The sequence below is a fragment of the Pseudorca crassidens genome, chromosome 9 (assembly GCF_039906515.1).
Source record: "Pseudorca crassidens isolate mPseCra1 chromosome 9, mPseCra1.hap1, whole genome shotgun sequence".
In the NCBI taxonomy this organism is placed as follows: Eukaryota; Metazoa; Chordata; class Mammalia; order Artiodactyla; family Delphinidae; genus Pseudorca; species Pseudorca crassidens.
In genome coordinates, this window is record NC_090304.1 from 6671712 (window position 1) to 6690489 (window position 18778).

An 18778-nucleotide genomic window follows, 5' to 3' on the forward strand; every position below is an offset into this window, starting at 1 on the left:
GCCCAGCTCAGAGTCAAACCGTCTTTATTTCTACAGCAACATTTGAAAATAGAGAGCGACCGCCTCACCTCCCAACTGGGGCAGCCCCTCCTGCCACAGGGGTCCATCACTGCCCCTAGCAAGAAGCTGCAGGTGTGGGAGGAGGCGTGGCAGGATGGCTCTACGGGCGGTGCCCGGGGCGGGGTCAGGCCGAGCCTGGGCAGGCCGGGCGGGAGGAGCAGTGCATAAGACCGGGCTGCAGGGCAGAGCCCGGCGGTGAGAGGACGGACAGGGGGTAGGCTCTCCGTCCTGGGGCACGGGGCAGGGCGCACCATTTAGAGGCCGGGAGGAAAGCGAGAATGCCTAGGGAACCCTTTGGGGAGGCACCGCCCCTGAGATGTGGAGCCTGGGAGATACCACCGCGCGGAATGGGGGTGATTAAGGCCTGGGCGGTACCACTAGAGAAGGGTGGGGTGAGGGGAGGCCGGATAGTACCAAGGACTGAGGGGAGGAGTGCGGCCAATAACTTATTTCTCTATATACAGAAGCAACGGCCGGGGGAGGGCAGGGTGCTGAAGGGACGGCAGGTGCTTAGTGTTCTTGGATTTGGGGTCTGCGGAGGGGGGGCCACTGAGCCTCTCTCTACCTTTGGAGACCCCGGCCAGCCCCTCCGCTGGCCCTGAACCTAGGGAAGAGGGGGCCCTGCTGGAAGGAATAAATAAGGGGTAGAACTGGAGTGGGCAGGCCCAGCCTCCAGGGCTCAGGCTGAGATGACAAGGGAGGAGGTTACCCTGAGATTGAACAGAAAAGACAGGGGTCCTTGGGAGAGACAGGAGGGGCAAGCAGCAGGCCCATGCGCAGGGCTGGGGTGGGGATGGTGCCGGGTGGAGGCTCTGGGGACCAGCTGCCCCTTCAGGATTAGCCCACAAGGGAGCTTCGTCGGGAGAGGTCCATGGAGCTGGAGCTGAGGGTGCGGCTATCAGAGAGACCTGTGCCTCCAGGCTGTGGGCAGAGGGGCAGGTGGCTCAGCCTTGGGCTGCCGCCAGTGCGCGCTTCCCTGGCCCGAAGGGTCCTGACACTCCCACCCACCTCCATAGTTACTGTGCTGCCACTGGCCGCTCACAGGCAGGAGCTGAGTTTCCCTCATTTGTCTCCCCAGGGTCCAGCCCAAAGCCAGGCCTGGGATGGAGACAGGAAGTGTGGCTGGATGAACAGACATGCTTGAGAAGCTCGGCAAGTACACAGGACATGCAGGCCTGGGGCCGGGGCCTCAGCTGCCCAGTGCCGACAACTATCCACCCGTACCTGGACTGGCTCTTCCACACTTTTGTTGAGGAAGTTGAGGGAACTGGCCCGCTTCATCCTGAGGGGAAAGGGCGGTCAGGATTTGCCCACGGTGGAACTGGGGGAGGATGGGGGAAGGGGTCAGCTTGGGGCAGGGGAGGGAGGCTGATGGGAAGGGAGATTGGTGGTGGGTGGAGCTTGAGCGAGACAGGGAGTTCACCCTGGGTCTGAAGTTCAGCTGGGGTTGGTAGGTTGTGGGGTGGGTTCTCGAGAGGCTCACCTGGGTGGACGGCTCACCTGGGGTTTGGGGGCTCCTGGGGGCCACCACCCTGCAGCTTCTTCACCAGCATCTCACTGCTGCGCCTCAGGGCATCTCGGAGCTTCCCGAAGGAGCCACTGCGCCGCAAGGAGCCGCTGCCGTCCTGTGGGGTGGACAGGTTCGTCTCTGTGCCATGCCGGCTACACAGCCTCCTGGCCCAGTCCAGCCCCTACTCACCCCGCTCCACTCGGCTGCAGGCCCTGCCTCCTCGAGGTCAGCCTCAGACCGAGCCCCGGCACCCGCGGGCATGTCTCGGCTGCCACGGCGGTCTCCGCGCCCACCGCTGCCGTCTTTCAGCAGCTCCACCACCTTGGTCTGGCTTGCAGGGTCCAGGCCCTGAGGGGGGGGCGGGCGCATCAGGTGGAGCAACGGGCCCTGACTGGATCACACGCAGGGCCACGCAGGTCCCTGCCCACACCCCTGCTGCCTGTCGCCCTACCTGCTTGCGGCTGCGGCTGGCGCAGTCCTCCAGCGTGTGCGCGGCTTCTAGCTTGCCCTGGCGCCGGTACAGGGCCCCCAAGCTGCGCAACGTGGTGTTGACTGTGGGGCTGTGGACGGGAGAGCGGGACGGGCTCCAACTCCGTGTTCCCCAGGAGCCAGGGCCCATCCTGACACCCAGCCCACGCTGGCCCTGAGGAACCGTCCAGCCGCCCAATATCGAGCCTTTCCTGTGTGTCAGGCCCTGTGCTAGGTCCGCCTGGATTCCCCTGTTTTGGGGAATCACCTGAGGGCCCTAGGTGGGATGTTGCCACCAGGACTAAAGGCTGGGAAGCCCAGGAGTGAGATAATCAGGCTGTCCTGGGACAGAAAACCTTCTTGGGACAGGTGGCCTGTGACCTGGGCCTTGAAAGATGAGCTGACAGAGAAGAGGTGTGTGTCCTGGGGCTGAGCAGTATGGAGTGTGGAGCCTGGCCGCGGCCCCCACCCAGGACGCCGCTTCCCAGCTCTCTGCTGTCCCAGCAGTCCCGCCCCGCCGTCCTCACCTGTCTACTTTACAGGCCTTGTACCAGCTGCCATATTCCCCATAGGGGGTGCTGTCCCGGCGCTTATCCTGGGGGAGAGATAAGCGGAAGGTAGGAGAAGGCCCTCCCCTCTACACACCCCCAGCCCCACCCTCCCTCCACAGACATCTGCCACGGCCCTGCCCCACAGAGCTACCTTGCTCTCCTCCCGTTCCTCTGCGTGCATCCAGATGGGCTTGTTGTTCCCTGTAGGGAGAGGGGGGGCTGTCACCACCCTCTCATGTGGGCCTCTGCTGGTTGGGCTGGACACATGACTGGGGTCTGGGGGGAGGTCAGGGGTACTCAAGAAGGACCAGGGTTGGGCTTCACTGAATGAATGAATCGACAAGAAACAGACCCAAAACATGACTGGCGCTCCTCTGGAACAGAGATGCCTGTGGCCCAGGCCTGTGCTTGAGGGGCCTGTGACGGGGGGTGGGGGAGCACACCCTTACAAACCTCAGGCCCACGGTGCGAGACGATGCAAGGCCTGAATGATGGGCCGGGCCGAGGGGTCCCTGAGCAGGAAGTGACTGACCGTGAAAGACCAGAAGGTGGCTTCCCAGAGTGGGAGACATCTGGGCTGGGCCCTCACGGTGAGCGTGAGTTGCCCAGTGGAGAAAGGGGAAGAGGCTCTGGGCCGAGGGCATGGGTATGCAAAAGGAGGGCATTGCAGGGGTACAACCTCCCAGGGGGCTGTGTGAGTTGGGTGTGTGTGCTCACGTGTGCACACAAGTGGCTGCGGACCAGCCAGACCCTAGGCGTGAGGCCGGCCCGGCTGAGGTATTCGTCCTAGATGCTGACGGCTGAGCGGGCCTGCGAGCTGGGGCACACAGCAGCCATGCTCACCGCTGACAGAGCCGAACTCCTTCTCATGAGCGCGGGTGAGGATCTCCTTGTACAGGGTCTCTGCATCCTGGTACTTGCCCTGTTTCAGGTAGCAGGAGGCCTGGAGGGGCAGGGCCCAGAGGGTGAGCAGGATGCAAGGAGTCAAGCCTTTTCCTCTCCTCCCTCCCCCCCGCTTCCTCCAGCCCCCTCTAGCCCAGGACACCAGGTTGTTCTTGGTCTTGGCCACGTTGGGGTCGTCAGGCCCAAGGCGTGTGGCGTAGATCTCCAGTGCCCGCCGGTAGTAGTATTCCACCTCCTCGGCTTTGCCCTGGTTCTGGCACAGCAGGGCCAGGTTGCTCAGCTGCTTGGCCACGTCTGGATGAAACTTGCCCAGAACCTGGGACAGGAGGGGGAGCCGGTGGCTGGGCTCGGGGCCGGCCTACGTCCCCCGTCTGCCCAGCCCACCTGGCCTGCCCAGCCCTGCCTGCTCCCACCTTCTCCCGGATCTCCAGTGCCCGCTTGCAGAGGGGCTCAGCCTCCTTGTACTTGCCCCGCTTGCCATACAGGACCGCCAGGTTGTTCAGTGTCGCAGCCACCTAGGGGGTGGGAGAATGGAGGCTCCATGACCCGGGACCTGGGAGCTGCAGGGGGAGGGGAAGCCCCACCTCCCACCCAGCCTCACTCACAGCTGGGTGGTCCTTGCCCAGCGTCTTCTCGCGGATGGCCAGGGCATCATTGAGCAGGTGTGCAGCCTCCTTGTACTTGTTTTGGTCCCTGGGGGCAGGTGGGAGATGATGAGGGGTATCCTCCAGCCCAAGGCCCTCCTCCTAGTGGCCCAAGATCCCTGTGGTCACTCTTCCTATACTTACTAATGAGCGAGCATGATGGGGCATGACCCAGAGCATGGGGAGACGTGGTCAGCCCCTGCTCTCTGGCTTGGGGGGCTTTGTGCAGGAAGGGCGTGCAGTGCTGGGGTACAAGCCAGACTCCCCCAGATCCCACCCTCACTGCTCCATGCCCAGTGCACCTTGTCCTCTGTTCCCCAGGGCCTCTGCTCATGGTGTCCTTTCTGCCAAGGACACCTTCTCCGACCTTCTTGTGCTCTGGGCAAACTCAACTTTCACCAAAGGCCCTCCTCAAGCCTTGGTGCCTGGAGAAGGTGTGCCCCCCGCGCCCTCGTGTGCCTTCCCCTCCCTGGTTATGTCCAAGCCTTTGTCCACCACTAGACTGAGGCATATGCATGTCTGTAGCTCAGGCACCCTGTGGGCTTGGCCCTCTCCAGGGACAAGATCCTTCTTTCTCTGTCACCCAACTGCCTGGTAGAACCCGAGTCCTGGCCCACTGCAGGCACTGAGGATTTGTGACCAGGGCTGGAGCCTTCAGGAAGAATGCTCCCATGGGTGACCGAAGCCGGAGGAGCCCTCACCGATAGACCAGCGCCAGGATGTTCAGCATGGTGGCCACGTCAGGGTGGTCATGGCCTGACGTCTTCTCCAGGTCCTCGAGGGCCTGCTTGCAGAGTGGCACGGCCACCTCATAGCGGCCCTGAGAGGCGTACTGGATCACCAGATTGTGCAGGGTGCGGAGCCGTGCTGGGATTTCATAGCCCCCGTGCTGGGCAGCCACGTCTCCTCCTCCAGGGCTGGGGGCTGCAAAGCCAAGGGCGGGAGGTCAGATGTGCCAAGTGCCTCCTGAGCTGGGCCGGCACATGCCAGCCATACCTTTGACCGACCTCACACGTGGCCCTGGGCAAGTCACCGTTAGCTCTCGGTTTCCCTGTCTGTAGAGTGGGTCTAGTCACCCCACAAGAAGAGTGGGTAGAGTCCCAGCTCCGGTGCTTCAAGCTGTGTGTCCCAGGGCAAGTCGCCTAACCCCCGAGCCTCAGCCTCGTCACGTGCAGAAGAGAGGCTCTGATACAAAGGCCACACGATCAGCAAGGCCAGTACTGGCCCGCGGATCAGCACTGTGCATGCGTCCTCCTTTAACCCTCAGAGGAGGCTCAGAGGGGAAAGAAACTCTACCAGTGGCCACCGCGCAAACGCAGGCAGAGCAGGGCTCGCACCCAGGTCGGACGGCTCCAAAGCTCTGAACTGTGATGCCTGCTCCTCACAGAACTTGGGAGATGAGAAAAGCAACATGTAAAACCTGCCTTTTAAGCTCTAATGCTGGGATGTTATAATCAGAAACGAGGCAGGAGAGAACACAGCAGCCACTCAGACCTTGTTTTCTGTGACCTCTGGGTCCCAAGGACCAGGAGTTCACACAGCCTTCCTTTCCCGCCCCCAGAGCCAGCTGCCCCTCCGCACCTGGGCTCTGCTCCTCCTCACTGGGGAACAGGTCATCCAGAGAGTCTTTGGGGACGTCCCCCTTCTCCTCCTGGGGAGGAAGACGGGATGGGCGTCAGGGAAGCAGGCGGCCCAGGGGTCGGCGGGCTGGGTCGGAGCAGCGTCTGCTCCCTGCCGCCCCTCCCTGCTCCCAGGTGCCCCCGCCCCGCCCAGTGGCCACGGTAGGGCTTACGCTGGCGGACGTGTCCTCGTCCAGCTTGCGGATCTGGCTCATGAACAGCAAGTGCTGCTTTTCCTCCTCGAGCTGGGCCACGGCCTGCTCGCTGCGCTGCAGCTTCTGCTGCGTCCCTGCCAGCTCCTCCCGCAGCCACTGGTTCTCCTGCACCAGGCGCCGTACCTGAGCCCGCAGCTTCTGCTTCTCCGACTCTACGGCCCCCAGGTGGCTCGACAGCGCCAAGATCACCTGCGCAGCCAGCCGGAACAGAGGTCAGAGCCCTGCTGACCCCCCAGCCTGGGCCCCAGAGAAGAGCCAGGCCCGGAGGAGCTGCAGGGCTGAGGGCCCTGAAGTTCTCCTCTCGTCCAGGGAGTTTTGCCCCAGTGCCCCAAACAGACCAACATAGCCTGAGACCTGAAACCAGGAGGCTTGGGGATTCCTAAGTCCTTCCTTCTGCGGTCAGGACCCAGGCTGGCTGTGCTGGACTCTGAAATAGCCCATCCCCTTTCCTGGGCCTCCAGCTAGTCCTCCACATCGATGGTCCAGTTCCCACCTTGTCGGGGTGCTCGGATCATTAAGAGCACTAGCTGGGGTGCTGCCCTTTCCCCGAGCTGTCCACTCGTTCCCCGTCTCTCCTAGGAGTTGTACTCAAGCCCTGTAGCCAGAGCCACTATACCGCTGCCCCTGGCCCAGGGCTAGCGCTTTCCCAAAGACCTTGATAGACGACTGAAGGGCTACCGAAAGACCCCATCCTGACTTCTACCAGAGAGCCAGGGCAGCCCCTGTCCTCCTGCAGCTCCCAGGGAGGGAAGGGGGGGGTGTGTCCTAAACCTCCAGTGTCTGGAAAACCACAGGGGCAGGTAAGGGGATCCAGAGGCCTCAGCCTCAGCCCCCATCCCTCCCTCCAAACTCCATGACTCCTTTCCTGAGCTTCCAGGCTCTTCCCGCCTTGGGGCCTTGCCTAGACTCTACCCTTTCTCCGTCCTTCATGGTCAGGGTCATTTCTGCAGTGAAGCCTCTTATGCCCTCAGCCCCCGGAAAGCATGGCACCTCCCCCGCCTCCATGCCATCCTGTTGTCCATCTGTGCCTGTATACACTGGGAGGGGGCCCTGGTGTGTTCACCTCCGCACCTGGCAGTCAGCCGGCCGAGGAGTGAATGCCCGACACATTGCCCTCCCAGAGAGCCAGGCAGTCTGGGACTTTGTACTTTCTAGTTGATTAGCAAACGCCTAAGTGACAGGTGTTTTCACAACCACTAGCTATTTTTAAAAATATCCTAAACAGCCTGTCCGTATTTACGGCAGATGGCACGACCCCTATTCTAAAAACAAGGAAACCAAGGGGATACCACCTGCCCAGGACTCACAGAGCCAGGCAGTGTCTCAGCCAAGATCTGAGTGGGCCAAGACTCTCTGCCCGAGAGTCTAACTCCTTGTACACCCCAGCACCTCCTGGATAGCTCTGTCTGCATGTCATCCTGGCAGCCTCAACTTAAGAGGGCCCAAACAGAACTCCTGACCCATCCAAGCTCTCTCCTCAATTTCCTCAAACCACAAACCTGGGACTTTCCCTGCCCCTCTCTGTCTCCTTTAGTCCATCCCCAGGCCCTACTGGACCTACTTCCAGAACGTCTAGGACTGACCCCCTTCTTACTACCCTCATGGCCCAACCCACCATTTCTCATTGGAATTCTAGCAGCGGCTTCCTAACACCTGCTACCTCCTTCCACCCTGACCCACAATCATTCATTCTCCACCCCTCAGCCAGAGAGTTTTAAAACCCAAGCCAGACTGTGTCCCTTTACTGCTTAAACCCTCCAAAGGCTTCTGACTTCCTGAGAATAAAACCCAAACTAATAAGGCACAGCATGATCTGGTCCCCGCCTTCTCCACAGGCCTTTTCTGTCCCTCTCTTTCCTCACGAAGCTCCAGTTAGACAGGTCTCTCAGTTCTCCCTCCACAACAAGATCTTTTCCACTTCAGGACCTTTATACATGCAACCTCTCACTTTCCTCCCTTCTCTGGTTCATTCCTTTCCTCAGGTCTTGATTTAAATGTCATTTCCTCAGAAGTCTTGCTTGACCAATAGCTAAGGTTGTCACAAGATCTTGTTTTTTTCTTTGGAGAACTTACCATAATATTGAATAAATATATGTGTATTTCTGATTCTCTTCCTATTGGACTAGGGCAGGGATCTCATGTCTTGTTGGACCTGTAGCCCTGGCACCTAACACATTGCCAGGCATATAGTAGGCACTTGATAACTTACCTGTTAACAAATTAATAGAAGAATGAGTGGGGGGATCTTTAAGGATTTCCTCTGTTTTTTTAGGCCATGCAGTCTCTGCTACCTAGCAGAGAAGCCAGATGATCAGGCTCTCCTGGGGCCAGGCAATGCCGGGGTCTCCAGAGCCCATTCATTTCTTCAACAGGTATTTACTGGGATCCTACCATGAGGCTCCAGGGGACAGATTCTTCCTTCCCTTCTGATTCTGTTACTACATTGCCAGGATTCCCCTGGAAGGCTCCACCCCTCCCATGACCTCCCTCCTCAGCACCCCAGACCAGCCTACCTGGGCCTCCCCCAGCCCCAGTTCGATGGCCTCCAGGGAGCGGCGCAGGAGGACACAGCGCTCCTGTGAGCCGGGCTCTGCCTCACCAGCTTCATGAGCGACGAGGGGAGCGAGAAGGGCACGATGCTCCCCGCGCAGGGTCTCTAGCCCTTGGATAACGGCCTTGGTGCCCAGCACGATCTCATCCTGGCTCAGCTTCTCCTCCCGAGGAAGCACCATCGTGGCCATGGCCGTGCCGCCTGTGAAGGCGAGAGGGCGGGCAGGGGCTGCCGGGCCTGGGGCCACGCCGCCGTCCGCCCCGGATTAGGTAAACACCTAGGGTCCCCGGACGCCTGGGTCCCCGGGGTGCCCCGTCCCCCAGGCAGCAGCCCGCACCGTGCCCGCGCTCGGCCTACAGGGGGCGCGCCCGGCTCGTCTTGGCCCGGGAGACGCAATGCGGTGCGACCGGCGAGGCTGGACCCGGATTCGGCCCAGACCACTGGCTCAGGCCGGCTTAGGCGACCCAGTCTCGGGGCTTCCCTGGAGACTCCCTTAGCCAGAGCAGGGCGCGCCAGAGGATGGACCTACGGGGATCTTGGGGGTTTCACTCCCGTGCGGAGACACCGTCCCTCTGGGAGTTCCGGCCCCAGCCCCCCTCGGGCAGCCCCCTTCCCAACAGGCTGGCCGAGCCACAGAGCCCCTCCTCTTGGGCAGCTCGACCCTGGGGAGACCCTTCCCCTAAGGAGCTGAGATCTCGGGTTCTTCGTCCCCCCCTCCCCCCAGGACGCGCCCCATAGGCCAGCACGACATCCTGCGGACCCCTCCCTTGAAAAGGCCGAGCTCCCGCCCCCGGCCACCCAGGACCGCGCCCCCTCCCCGCGGGCTGGCCGGGCCCTCTCACAGGCCGCGCCCAAGACGACCCCTCCCCTAGGCCGACCCAGAGCCCCCCCTCTCCCGGCCCGATCGGCCCGCGTGGACCTGCGTCTCCCGCTCGGGCCCGCCTCCCGCTCCAGCTCCGGCTCCCGCCCCGCTTCACCCCGACCAGCAGCCGTGAGCAGGTCCCACCGCCTCCATCCCGCCGGCCTTCCCAGCAGTCCCTGCGCCGCCTTAAAGGTGAAGCCTGTACCTTGGCGGCGTCGGAGGGGGCTAAACACTCCTCGGCCCGCTGTCTGCCTTAAAGGAGCACGCCGGCTGGGCCCACTCCAGGCAAAAGGAAGGGATCCGGGGGCGTGGCTCTCGGGGATGGGGCGTGGTCATTGAGGCGCCGGGCGTGGGCTTGCCCGAAGCTTAGGTTCATAGCGGCCACCTCCCACTCTCCTGCGGCCTCGGATTCCTCCGCTGTAACCCGCCCCGAGGCCACAGCGGTGTGGACAGCCTGGGGAGGATGTGCACAGCCTGGGGAGGATGTGCACCTGAACTTGCCCTGTACCGCTGCCAGAGAGGGCGGCGGAAGAAACTGGGGCCCAGGGAGAAGGCCCGGCCTCCTCAGAGTCCAGAAAGAGACAGTTGACATTTATTGACATTTATTGAGGTAGTTGCCACTTTCAGAGCGCTTACTGTGTGCGGGGCGCTTGGATGCCTTAAGTGCGATGACACATTTAATGCTTGCAAAGACCGGATAAAGCGGGCACTGCTATTATCCCAACCTCGCGGATCTGACCCCAGGCTCATTTGTCTCTAGAGAGTGGTTATGCCCCACCCAAATCCTTCGGAGCTGTCCTTGTCCCAGTAGGGGATTCTCGGCATCTTAGGGCTGCTTCTTGGGGGGAAGGGACGGAGGCTTCCGGGCGTGAGGGAGAAAAGGATGGCAAGGGGCAGTTGGGCATCGGCCGAAACAGACTCGTGACCCTGTGGGTGAGCACCACCACAGATTCTGTGGGCTGGATGATCAGGACGAGGTGATGATGACGTCATCTCCTCCCAGAGCCCTTCCCTGATTCCCCACCCCCTGTGTAGAGCAGTCCTCCAGCCCATTTCAAGCACACATTTAATTCTCTCTGTAGCATTTACTCCTTCTAACATTTTCCTTGTCAGTTTCTGTCTCCTCCCTAGAATGCAGGCCAAGATCTGCCTGTCTTGTTCACTCTCAGAGTAGCTCTTGGCTACTACATAGCAGCACTCAGTAAATGCTGTTTTTTTTTAAAAGGCAGAAGGGCGCACCTGTTGGCCCAGGTTTGGGGCTGGTGCTCTGCAGCCCTGGGTTTCTGGCTACCCTAGCTCTACCTGCACTGCTTCTAGGTCGACATCCCAGTGGGTAACAGCAAGTTAACCACACTGAGAGACAAAACGTGCCAAGCAAGGCCTGGCACTGGTATCCAGGGGCCTGGGGCGTTCCTCATGAGTCAGGGTGGGTTCAGACTCAGACTGTACCCGGTTCAGTGTCCTTGTGGATGTGAGAATCCCCTCGGCATGATCTCTGACAGAGAGATGGTCCGGCACCCCGCCAGCTCAAGTATGTCCTATGACAGGGAGCCCACTACATTCTGCTGTGAGATGGCTCTAAAAGTTAGCAAGCTTTCCCTTAGCCCCCAAAGGACCTGCCCACAGTGCCTGCCCACACCAAACTGAAGCTCTGTCCTCAGGAAGGACAGCCTGCTCCCTTTTGCCAATGAAGATATTTGGAGACAGTGATGGTGCCCCATACAGTGTTCCCCCCGCCTGGGCTGACAATCTGGGTCCCTTTACCCACTCCTGTGCAGTTTCTGACCCTTCCCCCTCCCGATTTCTCTTTTCTGGGTGTGGCTTAGCATGTCAGTCCAGACACTACTCCGAATGTGGTGCTCAGTCCAGGGCGCAGGGGTACAGACAGGGAGTGAACTGCACAGATCACAGAGGGAGAGTCCCCCGCTAAGGAGCACACCACCTGTCCACCGTGAAGCTGAACGTCAGGTTGACTTTGACAGCCACGGTACGGTGTCTGCTCAGGGTAAGCTTGTCAGCTAAAACCCTAGACTGCATGCATCCCACTTATATCCAGCCAGGTTCTTCTGCCGATTCTGTGCTTCTGCCAGTGATATTTTCCCAGGGATTTTTTTTTTTTTTTTTGGCTGCACCACACAGCATGTGGACTCTTAGTTCCCCTGCCAGGGATCAAACTGCACCCCCTGCATTGGAAGCTCGGAGTCTTAACCACAGGAAGGCTAGGGAAGTCCCTCCCAGTGATTTTTAAAGACAGTTGATACATTCACATGATGCAACATTCAAAAGGCATATACAAGTTACAGTGAGATGCAGCTCCTTCTCACCGACCACTGTCCTCAGTCATGCAGCTGCCTTCCCCCGAAGCACCTGCTGTTACCAGTTTCTTGTGTCTGCTGATTACTTTGTTTGCCTCAGTCCAGAGCTTGTGTTTATCTTTGTTAGTTTCATCGAGTCAGTTTTCATCCAGGACCCTAAAGGTTGGAGTCTTTTGCATTCGAGGTCTTTAGCCTACACAGCGGCCCTATTTCCCACAGTTGCACTGGCTGCGGTGTGATAAGCCTGCCTTTGTGCAAACAGACTCCATCATACCATGAATGCACGCCAGCTCGCTGTCAAGTTCATGGGGAGGAAATGGAATCTGGAGCCCAGGGCACCTTTGCTGTTCTTACCAAGGCTAGGTTTCAGAACCTCTTGGGAAGGAACTTTGTTAGAAGGCTCTCCTAGAGATCGGGATTCAGTAGTGCCAGAGTGGGTCCTGGGCATCTCTTATTATTTTGAAACTTCAGTGGTGCCCATGATGTGCTCCCTGGGTTGAAAGCCAGTGCTTCAATGTCCTTGTTTTACAAGTATGGAAAGTGAGACCCAAAGAGGGGAAGGCAGCTGCACGAGGTGACCACTGTGTCCTTCTCCAATCCAGAGTCCACATCATTTTGTCCCAGTGTGTAAGGGAGACTGACCCCATAGAGTAGAGGTCAAGAGGACCGAGGTCATGTTGCTTGTTCACAGCCACACGAAGCACAGACGCACGCACCCTCAACACACAGCCTCAGGCAGGTTCACCCAGGGGCACTGAACACCCATGTGCCACACTCACACCTCCACGTGCATGGGTTTACAGGCCCACGTACATGCATGCACACCACACATACTCGGGCTCAAACACAAAGCCCGGGCTTTCTAACCTTGTGCTCTCTCTCCATCTAATAAAGGAGCACATTCCTTTTATCACCTTTTTCCAGGTAAACGGAGAGAAGATTTTTCAATCTCCTTTTATGATTTTTGCTGGGTTCCTGTTCCAGCTTTTCCGCTAGCCTTAGGCTTCCGTGGTTTCTTTGTGGTTCTCTTTAGGCATCTGGCCCTGCTTCTCCCCGTGTGCCACGCAGAGGGAAGGCTGGGCCTTCCCTGCCGGGTTCTCAGGCTCTTATCTTGCTTTCAGTTCGTAACCTTGCATGTGTTCAATCTTTTTAGCCACTCGGCTTTTTATCTTGTCTCTGAGGATTACGCTGTGCTCTCCCAAGGGAAGGGACTGTTACTTCACCCTGCTCTGTTCCCCGCTCCCCGACCCCCCACCCCGCAGCTGCTGGTCTGGTGCCAGGCTGCTGATGGGTGCTCAGTTAATGGAGAAGAAAGGAAGGAGTCCATGCCCAATGGTGATTCTTACACCATTTTCCACGGAGCTCATCAGCTTGCCTCCGCCTGTCCCATGTCTGCAGAAGTTGTTCTCCCTACTTTCAACATTGTTTTCTCCCTGAAAATCACTCCCACTGCTCCCACCCCTTCCCCTTGGATCCTTGGAAGCACTGAAATCTGCTTTCTTAAGTCAATCTTTTCCCTTTGGCTAGCTTCCTGCCTTTTCTTTGAAGTGGGGGTGGGGGTGGGTGCTTTTCCCAAGCATATCATCCCCCTTGAAACATCAGCAGGTCGGGACGTCCCTGGCGGTCCAGTGGTTAAGACTCCACGCTTCCACTGCAGGGGCCACGGGTTCGACCCCTGGTCGGGGAACTAAGATCCTGCATGCTGCATGGCACAGCCAAGAAAAAGAGAAACATGAGCAGGTTCACCCATAAGCGCTCAAGATTGGAGGTTCCTTAAAGACCATGTCTCACGCAACCCCTCCTCCGTGACCGTGACGGGCAACTCACCACTTCCCGAGGAGCTGTTTCACCTTGAACACAAGGTGCCAGTTTTGGTTGTGGTTGCCAGTTTTTCTGCCACTGAGCTAAGAATCAAGTCTGCTCAGAGCTCCCCTGAGAGGCTTTTGATTCCTGTCCTGGCAGCCACGGGGCAAATCTGCACCCTCTCTTCCTTGTGGCCTCCCAGCCAGACTGGAAGGGTCTGTGTCCTGCTTAGCGGGAGGGCACACAGGCTTTGGGGGCGGACTCAGCTGCGTCCAGAGCTGCGTTTCTCCGTTTGCTGGCCAGGGAGCTTTAGGCATGCGCTGCAACTTCATCTGTTTCCACATCTGTAAAATGAGGTTCCTGATACCTACCTTGTTGGGTCCTCAAGAGAACAGAATAAAGTAGCAGAGTTAAGACCTTAACATCATGCCCTCTACATAACAGACACTATTACTAGTAGTTATTATCATTAGTGTCATCAAGTTTACTATTTGGCAGACCCTGTGCTAGTGTATGGAGAGCCCTATATTTCATGTAGTGTATACATGAAATATAGGGCAGTCTCTGCTTAGGGTGTCGTTGGAGGGAAAACACATTCAGATTGAAAGTGAGGAACAAATGAGGCAGCAAATAGGCGAGTCTGAAGATAACGGGTGCTGAGATGTTTGGTGCTGCCAGGAGGTGCCCTGTGTGGTCAGGACAGAGGGAGCTCAGCCCGGCCAGGACCCATCTCACCGTCTCCCTGAGATCAGCTTTTCCCCATGCTAAGGGTACTCAAATCTCCATCCAGCCCGGAGAACTTCCCTGCACTCCATCCAGACCTACATGTTCAACTCCACCTCTGAATAGCACACGCCCACCTTGCCCTAAACCCACCATCTCCCACCCAACTCTCCTCCAGGGATGTTCCACCATTGGCCGGTTCACCCAGCAGACGGCCCGTCCCCATCCTCGACTCTTTCTCCTTCGACCCAGTTTTCTAACCAGCCACCTACACCTCGATTCTGCCTCTTAAATAGGACTCAAGTCTCCATTTTCCTCCACCTCCTCTTCTACCCTTATCTTAGTCTATGTCTTCATCACATCTTTTCTAAATTGCTGCCACACCCTTCGAACTCCTCCGGTTTTCATTTTTCATTCTTATTTCCTCCAACATGTTGTAGCAAGGTGATCTTTCTAAATTCTCTCATCTCAGGGACTTCCCTGATGGCACAGTGGTTAGGACTCTGCGCTCCCAATGCAGGGGGCCCGGGTTTGAACCCTGGTCAGGGAACTAGATCCCACAAGCATGCCGCAACTAAGAGTTTGCATGCCACAACTAAGGAGCCCGCCTGCTGCAACTAGGGAGCCCACCTGCCGCAACTAAGGAGCTGGCGAGCCGCAACTAAGGAGCCCTCGAGCCACAGCTAAAGGAGCTGCCTGCTGCAACTAAGACCCGGCGCAACCTAAATAAATAAAAATAAACAAATTCTGTCATCTCATTTTTCTGCCTAAAATCCTTTATTGGCTCCCACTGATCTCACGATAAATTACACAGTCCTTGCTCTGGCTCAGCGTAGTAACAATAATATCTACAAGGCTCCTCAGTGCTCTGGCCACTTCCTTTCTCTTCTGCCCCATCACTCACCATTGCTTTCAGCCCCACTAAAGCACGTGTGAGTCTCAGAATAGGCCAGACTCTGTCTAATCTCTAGTTTTGCTATTTCCCGCACCAGAACACCTGTCATGTCGGTCATCGTTTCCTTTGAGACATCTTCTTGTACACCCCTTCCCAGGCTGGCTTAGCTGCCCCTCCTGTGTGCTCCCAAGCAAACTTTCATGCTCTGTGGCAATTGTCTATTTGTCTGTCTCCCCTGCGAGGCTCAGAGTTTCCTTATAGGTATGGGTAAAGACCCAGCCCTAGATTCATCTGTGTGTCATCATACCTAGGACAGGAACTGGTCCACTTTAGGAACTTAATACATGTAGGACAGATGGAGGGTTGGCAAGTTGGGATCTGAGCAGGGCCTTGAGAGATGGCCTGGAGTCCGATGACCTGGGTTAGAAATCTGGATCCTTCTTGGCCACTCTGAGTGTGTCAGACAAGTGACTTTCCCCCTTGCTCATTCCTTTATCTGGCCTTTGAGCGTTTGCCTTGTGCCAGAGTGATGGGGGCTGGGGACACAGCAATGAGGCAGCCTGAGTCTCTGCCCTCCCTGAAGCTCTCCTTCTAACATGGTACAGACATTTATTGCAGGTGACAGTGGATGTCCCGACTGAAGAAAGGACCGAGGTAGAGACTAACAGTGGGGTTTGGGGCAGAGCAGTTGGGAAGACCTCTCTGAGGAGGTGATGTGCAGGCTACATCTAAAGGAAAAGGGGACACTCAGCAGGCCAGGGAGAGCGTATAAGGTGGAGAGAGGAGGAGGGATCTGATTACTGTAAGTTCAGGTGTGGCCCGAGGGTGGTGAGCACTGGGGGGGCGGGGGGGGGGGCGAAGCTACTCAAAGTGAAATTAGAGAGGTGGGGTGGGGAGACCGTGCTGGCTGAAGGACCGTGGGGTTGGGCAGCTGTATTCAAAGGCATTAGGAAGCCACTCACTGAAGGCCTCTAGCAAGGGAGTGAGGCGCTTGCGAGGCAGAATGGACAGGAGTTGCCAAGATGACAGAGGCTGGCTCATTGGTTTCTGGCTTGAGTAATAGGAGGGATGCTGGTGCTACTTACTAAGACTGGGGAGGAGCAAGGGACATGGAGAGTTCTGTATTGGCCATATGAGGTTCGAGATGGCTGGGTGTATTCAAGTCAAGTAAATGGTTAGAAATGAGAGTTGAGAATTGGGAGGCGAGGCTCTCTGACCTTTGGCATCCTCCTTGGTAAAAAGGAAATATCAGGGCTTCCCTGGTGGCGCAGTGGTTGGGAGTCCGCCTGCCGATGCAGGGGACGCGGGTTCGTTCCCCGGTCCGGGAGGATCCCACGTGCCGCGGAGCAGCTGGGCCCGTGAGCCACGGCCGCTGAGCCTGTGCGTCTGGAACCTGTGCTCCACAACGGGAGAGGCCACAGCAGTGAGAGTCCTGCGTACCGCAAAAAAAAAAAAAAAAAAAAAAGGAAATATCAGCTGAATCAATTTCCTAGGGCTGCTCTAAGAATTCAGTGAAGTAAACCACGGGAAGCACTCAGCAGCAGCCTGGCTAAAAGAAAATGTCCGTAGTGACCGTGACAGGGCGATTTCTGCCCTTAGTCCTTGGACACAGCAGTGGGTGATGAAAGTACAGTAGCTGAACACATTGATCTGAAATCTGTGGTACAGAATTCCAAGTAATGAAGGGAAAACTCCTCACTCCCTAAGTGTGGGCTGTGCGTGGTAACCTCCTTCTGAAGAGCGCAGTTTGGAAAGAGGGTGACACCTGACTAGTCAAATGATCAAGGTTAACATCATCGGGGATATCGCGCCGACGGCATGTGCCCTTGGTATGGCATGCTGAAAAACCCCCGTCGAGGGGCGTCCTACAAAATGCCTGGCCAGGACTCCTCCAAACTGTCGAGGCCACCCCAATAGGGAAAGTCTGGGAGAATGTCATAGCCCCAAGTGCCAGACGTAGTGTGGCATCCTGGATGGGATTCTGGAATTGAGAAAAGACATTAGGGAAAAACTAAGGGATCTGAGCCAAATGTGGACTCTAGTTAATCATCATCATTAGTTATGATAGATGTACACGCCAGTGGAACACATACACAATAGAGGAAACTGGGTGAGGGGTACACAGCAGCTCTTGGTTCTATCTTTGCAACTTTTCTGTAAGTCTAAAACTATTCTAAAATAAAAAGGTTATTTACGTATCTATTTATATGGGCCGCGCCAGGCGGCTCGTGGGATCCTAGTTCCCCGACCAGGCATTGAACCCAGGCCCTCAGCAGTGAAACCGCGGAGTCCTAACCACTGGACAGCCCGGGAGTTCTCCAAGAGTTTATTTAAATAAAAAATAAAACCTGGGAGCTTCCCTGGCAGCGCAGTGGTTAAGTATCCGCCTGCCAATGCAGGGGACACGGGTTCGAGCCCTGGTCTGGGAAGATCCCACATGCCACGGAGCAACTAAGCCCGTGTGCACCACAACTACTGAAGCCCGCGCCCTAGAGCCCATGAGCCACAACTACTGACCCCGCGTGCCACAAGTACTGAAGCCCGCGCGCTCTAGAGCCTGTGCTCTGCAACAAGACAAGCCACCGCAATGAGAAGCCCGTGCACCGCAACAAAGAGTAGCCCCCGCTCGCAGCAACTAGAGAAAGCCCACGCGCAGCAACGAAGACCCAACACAGCCAAAAATAAATAAATAAATAAACAAATAGATAGATGAATTTATTTAAAAAATAAAACCAGTCCGGAGTTGGTGTGCAGATCAGATAGTGGCTCCTCTACCTTCTGCACCAAAATGCCACTCCTTTGCCTTTAAAGAACATTTCTGTTCTGGCGGCCCCGTGGGCGGCTGTGCTCTGGCCTGGCCCCTGGCGAGTCGTCTTGGGGCGCATCTTCCACCAGAGCTGCCTCGCCTTTGGAATCCTGGAAACCATTCCTGAACAACCCTCTACCTCCTCTTTGCTCAGAGTAAGAGTCTATGTTGCTGCTCCACGCCTAAGAGAAAACTCAGGTGTCCTTTAGGGCTGAGGCCTTGAAGGGTCTGAGTAGCAACTGTGGATGAGGAGTCCCATCTGTTCCAGCAGCACAAAGGCTTTTCATTCATTCTGTCAGCAAATATGTATTTGTTCACCTATGATGAGCCAGGCGGTATCCTGGGTGCCAAGGATAGAGCAGGAAAAAAATATAAAGTTCCTGTTTTCTTGGAGCTTACATTCTGGTGGGGAGAGACAAGTAATTAAATGTCAAGGAGTGAGAAGTGCTAATAAGAAAAACAAAAGGGTGAGAGAAAAGGGAGGTGCTCTTCTAGAGAGGCTGAACAGGGTAGGCCTCTCTGAGGTGGCATTTAAGCCGAGACCAGAGTGAGGGAGCAAGTCATTTGGATCCAGGGGCAGGAGCAGGATGCGCAGGGGTGGGATGGCTCGTGCAAAGGCCCTGAGGCAGTATGTGCACCGTGTGTCTGAGGAATGCAGAGGAGGCCAGTGGGTGAGGGGTAGCGTGAGAGGAGATCAGATAAGCAGCCCCAGGCAGGTCAGATCAGGTAGGCCCTGGAGGTTGTGAGGAGGTCTTTGGATTATATTCCTAGTGGGGTGGGAAGCCATTGGACAGTTTGGATCAGTAATTTAACGCGATCTAATGAACATTTTAAAAGGCTTTCTCTGGCCATT

At 57.1% G+C, this 18778-nt stretch overlaps 1 protein-coding gene across 6 annotated transcripts; it reads right to left on the bottom strand.

Annotated features, from left to right (window-relative positions):
- Positions 1–7: 7 nt before the first annotated feature.
- KLC2 (kinesin light chain 2) lies at positions 8–9727 on the bottom strand. Of its 6 annotated transcripts, none has more exons than XM_067748259.1 (16): positions 9589–9727; positions 8484–8758; positions 5929–6159; positions 5718–5787; positions 4838–5060; positions 4098–4185; positions 3906–4007; positions 3635–3808; positions 3433–3532; positions 2741–2790; positions 2566–2633; positions 2022–2130; positions 1760–1918; positions 1561–1685; positions 1285–1342; positions 8–981 (listed from the first exon to the last, which is right to left on the bottom strand). In XM_067748259.1, the coding sequence occupies exons 2-16, from the start codon at positions 8709–8711 to the stop codon at positions 898–900; spliced, it is 1869 nt and encodes a 622-aa protein (XP_067604360.1). In that variant the 5' UTR covers positions 8712–8758; positions 9589–9727; the 3' UTR covers positions 8–897. The 6 variants fall into 6 exon arrangements, with proteins under 6 accessions (XP_067604360.1, XP_067604362.1, XP_067604358.1 ...); XM_067748261.1 differs by having other exon boundaries at positions 8484–8722; positions 9589–9683; XM_067748257.1 differs by lacking the exon at positions 9589–9727 and adding an exon at positions 9441–9558.
- Positions 9728–18778: the final 9051 nt, after the last annotated feature.